The following is a 10,243-nucleotide window of genomic DNA, read 5'->3' as shown; positions in this document are numbered from 1 at the left end:
TGCTGGGAAAGCGTGGGGCGTCACCGAGGCACGTAGAAAGTGAACCCGCCCCTCGCAGCCAATCAGCGGCTCGCAGCCGGAGGGGGGGGGGGGGGCAGCGTGACACCTATTGGTGAACTTATTCTGGAAAATGTTCCAAAACTGCCCCATCATTGTGTTGGCACAGTCTACCGATCACTAATGAAACATTGTTTGTCTATTGTATAACAATGCATTTTACTTTCTGCATCCCGACTAATAATGAATCAGTAAGGTGAGCTCAATTATGAATCGATAATGGCTTAAAGTTAGTTAGTTAAAGGGGCTCTCCAAAAATGTAGTATTGCACTGTCATCAAATTAAGGGACTTTTGTGAGAGATGGATTTAAAAACACTGATCAAAATTAAATTTATACAGACTTGTAGTGCAAGCATTGTCCTACACTTCCCATGATGCAACCTAGTGGTGTCATTTTTTGTCTCTCTGCCAGACTCAGTTCATAATAAAGGAATTTTTTTTAAAAGTTGATGACCTTTCAAGACGTGAACATTTTCATGTTTATTCAAAAATGTACAAGATTCACATTACACAGCACAAAATATGAAACTACACTGTGTGTACCGTGTTAGTCCTCAACCTACTGCACTGCTATAAGAGTAATAGTTATAATTTCCACTTGCATTCTTAATTCTTACTCTCACGTAAAACACATTTTATTTGAATCCTCGTTAAATACAAAAAGAATTTCCACAATCAGTTATGATAATACAATGTATGATACAAATATAATGAAGATACACAAGGAGACATTAACTTTCACATAGCCCACTTTTCAGTGGCAAAACATGGTTAACCTGTACTCTTACTGATTTTGTAGTCATGCACACTACCGGAAAACTCATCCTTCAACATTTATTTTGAAACTCTTGGTGGCGCCCGTGTGTCTGTGTCTACAATAACCACGTTTGGATGAAGCCAAAATGCCACTAACCTCAGTTATAAAATTGTACAAGGCAGACTCATGAATTTCAGCTGACATCGGATTATGTTATTTACATCGTCTATGAAATGCAAAGCTGAACGATATGCGAACGTGTTAGCAAATTACTTTAATCCCTGAAAAAAAATGCCCTTGTCCCCTCTAAAGCTTCTGCTTAATCCAATAAATGACAAGCTACTTTTTAAAATCTTTTTCTTTATCGGTCTTTTATCACATTACTGCTATCCCTGAAATGTACAGGCGCTGCCAAACCCCAACACTGAAGGCCTACGATCTCCTGAGTCCTCCACAAATTAAAGTAGATGGTGTTACAGTTTGTTGTCCTTTTCCCTGCAGTGATCTTTGGGATGGAGGAAGTCAATAATGGAACCAAAACCCACATTCACATTCACCACTGGGGTCCTCATACGTCAGAGTCTTTCTCCAAGACCGGGGAGTAGCCGTTTCTAGTCACAGTGGCATCTACCTCAGGAGCAAAGATGGCCAGTAGTCGCTCTTGCTCCCTCTTGGTTTTGGGTAATTTGTCAGATGGTGTGATGAGCAGCTGGATGCGCTGTTGGAAAACAAACCAGCGTTAATGGGGCTGCGTTTATTTTTAAGTCGAGAGCTCAGAGGGGTTTAAGACCAAATCAGTCAAAGTAAGACCAGGGGGAAATTAGCTTTCATACAAGACATGTCACACTGAAAGGGGCAGTAAGCGACTTAGGGGTTTTGGCCCTCGTGGTTATCGCGGCTGTCTCCCGTACCCAAGGCTGCGGGTTCGAGGCCCCGGCCAGTGCGGTCGAATCATCAACAACAACAAAGAGAGAAATTATCTTTCTCCAAAATCTTACTGCCCCTTTAATAAGTACCATGGGTCTGTGCCCGTCTTTTCTGACTCAACGTTACCTCTCGGAGTGTCCCCTCGGTAGTGCTGATCTTATAAACCATCCAGAGCGGAATGCAGACCATGGAGGAGAGAGCGAGCAGCCAGCCGATGACATAGCCCCACCACGGGTACACATACTCATTGTTGTACTTCAGAGGAGTGTACTTGATGAGGGAGAAAGCAAAGGTACCCTTGGGGAAACAAGTGGACAAATATTACTACTGACGAATAACGAATATCTGATTTTATATTTATTTTTAAATTTTTTTCCTTTTTGCAAGGGGAGAGAAGAGAAGGCCTCGGGGTTGTTGGTCGGCCTTTGTCACTTTTGGAAAGCCACAATGCTTCACAGATTCATTTGTTGATACTCACAATGCACGTGGCCGGGGTGAAGAACAACCAACAGTACTTGATGTAAGGTCCTGGACGGTAGCCAATCATGTCCTCAATGTTGTCATAGAAGCGATCTGCACCTGCAAAAACACATAGGACACGACGCAGATGCATGCACCTCAATAACATTCTACATTGATTTGAAAAAACAACAACAAAAGAAACAGTATCACCGGAAAATAATTGTGCATCACACTTACCATAGACCCATGCAATGCAGACAGTCTCAAAGATCGACATGAAGAGCAGACACATGCCACTGGCCGCGTAGTAATCAAAGAGCTGGAAGACATACATGCCCCCCTAGAGAGAGAAAGATATCAGGCCATAATTATACCAGGATGTTGAATGTGCGTCACTTAATGAGTTTTCACACAAAACAGACTGATGGTTAATTAAAAATAATCTAAAGAGCTGAATTGAAATCAAGTTCAGGTTATGCTCTTTGTGAACGTGAATACATAAGTTATGGGACTTTCAGGAACAGTTTTTTGGGACGGTCAGAAACAAAACAATCTGAAAATCTTCAACTTGACATTTGACAAATAATAAAATAATTTGTGTTCTGTGTCAACTGAAATGTCTGAGCTTTTAATGTTCATGTGTTGTCGCTGAGAAACTGATAGAGGGCGGGTGATGGAACGAAGTATGGATAAAGTACAGTGAATCTGTGTCAGGGAATCATTTCGACTGGAAACAAACCGTATGTGGACGAGGAAAAGCAACAAACTTTTTCGTGGTGCTCATTTAGACAACATTACCTTGTTTGCACTGACTACTCGTTTGTCTGTGTGTGTGTGTTAGTACAAATGTTAACAGTATTTTTGTGCGGCATCTTTTCCAGGACGTCTGCATGCTCATTGTACACAGTGTATCAAAGAGATATATTTGAACGCTGAGGCTGAAAGCACACAGACGTCAGTCGTGACTCGGGACTAGTGGCACTTGCGTAACGATGCTTGAGACTTACCTGGGACGTGTGGCACAAAACCTTTCAGCTTGTACTTACAAAATGAGGACTTGTTGACACCTCTGCAGAGCATTCATGTTTCCAGCTGTGCAGAGGTGAAACCATGTCAACTACGTTGGACTCGGGAAGAATTTATATCATCATGACAAAGCATCCTGACCTGGTTTATCCCTAAACAACCATCAGCTGCCTCCCTTCCTTCTCCTCGAGCAACAGCCCGAGTTGGTGTGTACATGTGTGTTTACTTTGGTTCAGAGTACACATTCAATTCCACATGGTCTAAACGCTGCTTTAGAAGCTATTTCACGATGTTAGTGCAAGATATAATGACATTAAAATTACTTTTGAATACTGAATATGCAAAATGTTGTCACCTTTTCTATGAAACTACTGTTATTTCCCATGCAAGTATTTGTCTCTGTGCATGCATCTGTGTGTGTGTGTGTGTGTGTGTGTGTGTGTGTGTGTGTGTGTGCGTGTGTGTGTGCGTGTGTGGTCCCAGAGTGTGACCCCCCCCCCTACCTCCATCAGCATGATGAGGCCCATGAGAAAGGAGACGAAACTAACAACTAGGAGGAAGAGCTCCCTGCGGTTTTTGCGGCGGAACACGGCAGGATACATGTCGACTATTGCCGTCACAAGGCTCTCGACGCACACAAACTGATGGGAGAGGATAGGGACGAACAGGAAGACGGGCAGACACAGACTTTTGTTCAATACTCCTTGATTTTAGGTCTGAGAGAATCATCCGCTGACTAAAAGTAGCACACGACTTTTTACCTGACTGTCCAGCCCCAGAAAGACAATCATGATGAAGAAGAGGGCGGCCCACAAAGGAGGGTAGGGCATCATGCTCACGGCACGGGGATAAGCTATGAAGGCAAGGCCAGGACCTACAGGGATGACAGGGAAGAAAGAAAACTTAGGATAACAACAGATCACTGTTGCTATATTTCTAAGTTTGTAGAAACCCTCACCAGATTCTGCCACTTCTGCGATGGGAACGTTCTGTTCATAAGCCATGAAACCCAGGATAGAGAAGATCGCGAAGCCCGCCACAAAACTGGTGCCGCTGTTCAAGATGCACAGTGCGAGGCAGTCCCTGCAAAAAGACAGAAGATGCTTTAAAAAAAAACATATACTGGCCACGCAAATGGACACATTTCATTTTGCAGCATAGTTCAGCGGACGACGATTTGTTTGAATGTATAAACAGAAGGATTAAGTTTCAATGGCTTTATTCTTTTTTCATAATCTTAAAAATGAATCACCTGTGCATTCGACAATGTACTAGGACGGAAGTTGAGGATACTCCTCACAAACCTGTAGCAGTTATTGTTGTATTTGTTGTAGCTGCCCAGAGCGGTCAGTGACCCCAAACAAATGGCATAAGAGAAGAAGATCTGGGTGCCAGCATCCATCCACACCTGACACAAAAGAAACATTCAAAAAGGTTCAAAAAAAGCTGCCGAGCTGCTGCTTTACAGTGATGCAGACTTACATACAATGTATGTGCGAGTATTCACACATCACACGCACACACACACACACTGAGGCTGATGTACATACGTCAAACGTTGTTTAGAAAATCCAAAGGAATTTACGTGCTAAGTTTTCCCGTGCATAATCATTGACAGTAAACTGTTAACTTGGTTATCGCAGTCTTGTTTTCCGTCTTGTTTGTCCTAACACTGATTAACTAACCAAGTTTCCGTACATATAGAGAGCAGCAGGAGCTGAGATGAGAAGCTAAATAGAATGATTAAAAAAAAATTACAAAAAGATCCTTTATGATAATGAGCCATAATCGGGTGCTGAATGATTTTGACACCTTATGATGAGGCAAACTAGGACAGGACCGGACCAGTAGGTAGATGAGAACACAACATCTGAATTTAATAACAAGAGATATGATTAAATGTTTTGAGCTGATGTAAAGAGCTTTGTTAGTTGCTCTCTCTCTCTCTCTGGTTAACAGACTGTGTGTGTGTGTCTCAGGCCTGGTGGAGCTCGTGTTTACAGTCCCAGTGGTGTCCTGGCCCTGCGTTCGATCCCTGCCGACTCTGGCTCTTTCATGGAGAGCAGATGGGCCCAGCAGAAACTGGGCTCCCCCTGCGGAAAACCATGGGATTCCTGCGCCTGGTGCACCCTTTGCCCGTGGGGAGCGGAACTCAAAACTGCCCCACATTCTTTTATCTTGAATTAACCTTAAGGTTGATGTCAGATAGTATTCAATATTGTTTTTTTTATGCTGGATCTTGGTACCTGTGGGTCCGCCAGTCGTCCCAGGTCGGGGTAAAGGTAGAACTGGATGCCAATCCCAGCACCGGGCAGAGTGAGCCCTCGAATCAGCAGCACGATCAGCATCAGATATGGGAAGGTGGCAGTGAAGTAGACCACCTACAAAGACACACACACACACACACACACACACACACACACACACACACACACACACACACACACACACACACACACACACACACACACACACACACACACACACACACACACACACACACACACACACACACACACACACACACACTGATGTTAAATATGGTCACAAAAAAGGAAAAATAAATACCAGATGTCTGCCTTAATTTACCCTACAACTGTAATAATACATTTATTATTTTCTTTAAGGTGGGGGGGTCATTGGGTCATTGGGTCAAGACTCAGTATCCCCTCTCACCCACCTTTCCTGTGGACTTCACCCCCTTCCATATGCAGAAGTAGCACATGACCCAGGCAATGAACAGACACAGGGCTAAGTCCCAGTTCAAAGAGCCCATGTGGTCGATGCCTGGGGAAATTCTCAGAGCTCTTCTCCTGCAGAGGTGACGAAGAATCACATCATGGTTAATATTATTATCATTATATCAGTAATCACATCATGAGGCCAGGCAGTCTGAAAAACTCACTCCCAGAACTCCAGGACAGGAGAGGTGGCATTCAGGGTGGCTATCGAGTTGAAAGAGTAGTTCCTCTTCTGAAACTCCACACAGTTTTCTGGCGCGGAACAGGACAAAATGGAAATAACAATCTTTAAAACGGGCCAAAGGCATCGGCGGGACGCCGCGTCGTCTTTTTTTGACGCACGCTTGTTACCTGTGTTCCATGTGTTGTTGCAGGACGACCAGGCCAGGTCCCAAGAGAAGGAGTAAGACAGGTAGAAAATGCCCCAGGCCAGAACGATGATGTAGTAGAAGTTCAGCAGAGTCACGATCACCTGCGTGCCGTAGCCAAGACCTGCGGGACGGACATTTTCATATATGGAGCAAACACCACAAATAATAACGATAATAACAACAATGACACGTTAAATGTGAAAAGCTGCCAATTTTTTCTTAAATCTTGAAAAGTTGTCAACTTATGTCTTATGCTGTGTCTTATGTTGGCAAATATTTTTTTATAGCATCGTGATGAATTGACAACTTGGCAATTACCTCAGGGAGAAGAATTTGCACCACAGTGATCTTGGCTCAAGACATGAATGGATTATGAGACAATGGGCCGCTGGGCACAGACATATTTAAAGCCTCCTGCATCTGTGCAGGAACCCCAGACTGAAGTCATTTTGCCTCCTTGTAGTTGATATTACACAGTATATTTTGTGGCCATTTGCAGTCTCTTGTGGTTATTTGATGCCTCAATGTGGTTATTTGTTGCCTCAATGTGGCTGCTTGTTGTCTCTTTATTGCTGTTTTGAGTCTCTTTGTGGTTGTTTTTCACCTTCATAGTAATTTTGAGAGTCTTTGTCGTTGTTGTTGTAGAAAATGTTGTGGTCATTTCCAGTTTCTTTGTGGATGTTTTGAGTCTGTTGAATCATTTGTGTCTGTGTTGTTTACCATCTTTTTGTCCATTCATAGTCCCTTTTGAGTCTCTTTATAGTCATTTTCTGTTGTTGTTTTTGTGGTTGTGCGAGTGTTAATAATACACAGACTCCAGCACAGGGATATCCTGAGCCCCCTGGTTCTTTGTGTCCAAAAGGCTCATTCACTCAACGCATGTGCGTCTTCAGGTGATACGCCACCCGCCCCTCCCTACCTTCAAACAAGGGACTAATCTTCCGCCAGCAGGTGACGCCTCCCTCGCTGGTGAACTGGCCCAGGGCCGTCTCCAGGAAGAAGACAGGGACGCCACAGGTGAACAGGAAGATCATGTAGGGAATGAGGAACGCACCTTGAGATAAGAGGGGAAAGCGAAAGGATTCAGGGCAGGTGAAAACGCCTTTTACGCATACTCTCATTCACACAAATATTAAGGGCTTCCGATCCGCCAGCATGGAGAGGAACACAAGGAGGATGCGGAGGTAAAATCTTAACACAAACGCAGGGCCATCTTGAACTGCTACAAATGTAGAGGCAAGTATTTACAATAAGAGTCAATGTTTAGTCCCCGGTTATGGAGTATCCTACAGCAACTTAAGGACAGGAAGATTTATTTAAGATGGTGGGGACCTGTGACCTATTGAGTTGAGTTTATCTTTCTCTAACTTACTGTTTGGTTGGGATTTCCTTTGAATAATCTTTGATTTCAACCAGATTTCAACCCGGTTTGGAAAAAAACAAAAGTAAACCACATCCAATTTAAGAACCATGCCAAGGTGTACAAGACTGTCTACATGAAAGAATACATGCCTGAACATAGGCTGAAAGGTCACTTAAACGCGCAAGACATTTTTTTTTAAAGGTATGAAAAACCAAAGTGTTATATTATAGTTTTTATATTTTTGGACTGAGCCGCCGCCGCCGCCGCCACCTCTCTTTTTCAGTGTGTGTGCCGACGTCCCGTCGGGCGGCCCGAGGATGTTTGCCCTGCTCAGATTTCCGCCCCTCTCCACAGGGACAGCTGCTGAGTTCAAGGTGCAACAGCTGTCTGACCCTGCTCGGCCCTGACCCCTCGACCCCTTGACCCTGCCACCCCATGGAGGGAGGCAGAGAGAGAGGGGTCCGATTCAGCAGCTATACACGGACACGCGTTCCAAAATCAAGTGGTGGGGGGGAAACACACTTTGGTTAATCAGGCTCGCTGATTCTCCTGCCGGCTCGTCAGCCCCTTACCTCCTCCATTCTTGTAGCAGAGGTAAGGAAAGCGCCACATGTTGCCCAGGCCGATGATGGAGCCGGCGACGGACAGGATGAACTCCATCTTGTTGCCCCACTGGCCCCGCTCCTCCATCTTCTCCTCTGAGGGGGGCAGCAGGTCCTTGGCTTGGCTCCTGCCATTGGGGACTTCTCCTACAATTCAGACAGAGACCAGGGGGGAATATTTCAGCAGGTTATAGAAGTTTGTTTTACGGCTTTTTGTACTTTGTCTGCAACAGTGTTATAAAGAGCTATTGCCTATCTCGGCCAGTACAGTCTTGAAAAAAGATTTTTTAATCTCAATGAGTTTCTCTTCTTACTCCTGGTTAAATAAAAGTTATAATAATTTTTTAAAAAGCTGCTTGTCGTTGCCCGTTGCCTGAATAGGAGCTGATATCCATGTTCTCAAGATGCCCCTTGACTGAAAAAAAAACACAGATGCCAAACGCTTACAGCTGCACAGATGATAACTAAAAGTATGAATGTGAAGGAGGGCATAAACTTCTTTTACTTTTTCCAAACTAAACATTTTCCACAAATCGAGAAAAAACAGAGCTTTGTGTACATTATGCATTACAGGTGCAATACTAACCTTGTGAGTTAAATCAAGTACAGCTAGCAACTGATCACAGTGAACTTGAATAACTGAGCCGTGAAAAATTTCCGACTCACCTTTCATCGCCTCGTTGTGCAGAACAGAACTCTCGTTCCAGGGGCCGAAGTTGTCTCTGGAGATTTATCTTGCAAAATGCTACGGTTTTAGTATTTAACATGACTGAAGAGAGAGGGGTAGGGGGTCGGGGGTGGTCTGTAATGCTAAACTTGGGCCGGCCTCCACCTCGCTTCCCTACGTCTGCCCCCTTCAGAGCAAAGTGCATCATCTACCATCAATCTTGTGGTTTAAAAAAAACTCAGGGGCAATGCAAACGGATAAAGGTAATAAGTCCATGTCGATAAACTTACACATCGTATGAGACGACAGGAAACGCAGGAGTGTGGAGAAGAAAACACTGAACTGAGAAAGTCATCGTATCGGTTTGTTCTGTGTGATTGTATAAAAGCTATTAATCAAAACTAATGTGGATGAAGAAAAACAGGGGAAGCATATGAATCAAATAAGATGACGTCAAGTTTCTCTCTGTTAAAGTCGTGAATTCCACTCAAAGCCACAAAACAGCGGGAGGCCACAGATGTAATGCATGAAACAACAGGCCAGAAGATAAGTCATTGATTATGTATCATATCGGCACATTCCCCGGTCCATCTTCGGTGACGGTGGGACAGAGCCACTCAGATGGAGGCGGAAAGCAGCTGAGGTCAGTTCGCACCGGATTCGACTTTCGCCAAGTTAGGAGTGGAGATCAGTACACGCACACCACCCGGCCCCCAACCACACCACCCCTCCCCGCCCCATCTTTCTTTTTGTCTCTGCAACAGAAATGCATTTTTGTAAAAATGACGAAATCTGAAAATGAAATGAATGGAACATTTTTAAAACAGGGTCATCCATTGACAAATGCAAACAGTTGGAGTAAAATAGATTGCGTTCTTGCTTTACACACGAAAAGAAAACACATGTAAGGCTTCCGAGCAGAGCAGAGGCGCACAACATGCGACCTAATCCTCCCTGTAATGGGGCTAATGAGTAAACACGGGGAATGTAAAGCTTAACTCACCACCTGGAAAATCAATCGACCTCTCTCAACAATGTGGACGAGAGTCACAGCTGATTTCCTGTACACGATTCCTGAGTCGGCCGAGTAAAAGAAAATAAAAGTTTAAAAATATTCATACATACAGCCTATCATTTACTACTTTTGATAACTTTTGATTGCAAAGTTGTTGTTTTTCTTGTTGCTTTGGTCTCTTTCCATGTCCCTGTGGTTTTTGTTTTTTTTTACAATGTGAACACAAAAGAAAGAAAATTCTTCACAGTTATTCA

At 43.9% G+C, this 10,243-nt stretch overlaps 1 protein-coding gene across 2 annotated transcripts; it reads right to left on the bottom strand.

Annotated features, from left to right (window-relative positions):
* Window positions 1–525: 525 nt before the first annotated feature.
* LOC118288224 (sodium- and chloride-dependent GABA transporter 2) lies at window positions 526–9,660 on the bottom strand. 2 transcript variants are annotated; one of them, XM_035614088.2, is made up of 15 exons: window positions 8,974–9,658; window positions 8,278–8,454; window positions 7,262–7,396; window positions 6,323–6,463; window positions 6,136–6,223; window positions 5,911–6,043; window positions 5,477–5,611; window positions 4,535–4,638; window positions 4,189–4,313; window positions 3,992–4,104; window positions 3,734–3,871; window positions 2,442–2,544; window positions 2,221–2,321; window positions 1,869–2,039; window positions 526–1,533 (listed from the first exon to the last, which is right to left on the bottom strand). In XM_035614088.2, the coding sequence occupies exons 1-15, from the start codon at window positions 8,978–8,980 to the stop codon at window positions 1,384–1,386; spliced, it is 1,821 nt and encodes a 606-aa protein (XP_035469981.1). In that variant the 5' UTR covers window positions 8,981–9,658; the 3' UTR covers window positions 526–1,383. The 2 variants fall into 2 exon arrangements, with proteins under 2 accessions (XP_035469981.1, XP_035469972.1); XM_035614079.2 differs by having other exon boundaries at window positions 6,136–6,463; window positions 8,974–9,660.
* Between the last annotated feature and the right edge of the window lie 583 nt (window positions 9,661–10,243).

The sequence above is a fragment of the Scophthalmus maximus genome, chromosome 12 (genome assembly GCF_022379125.1).
Source record: "Scophthalmus maximus strain ysfricsl-2021 chromosome 12, ASM2237912v1, whole genome shotgun sequence".
In the NCBI taxonomy this organism is placed as follows: Eukaryota; Metazoa; Chordata; class Actinopteri; order Pleuronectiformes; family Scophthalmidae; genus Scophthalmus; species Scophthalmus maximus.
This window is presented reverse-complemented; position numbering and strand designations above follow the sequence as displayed.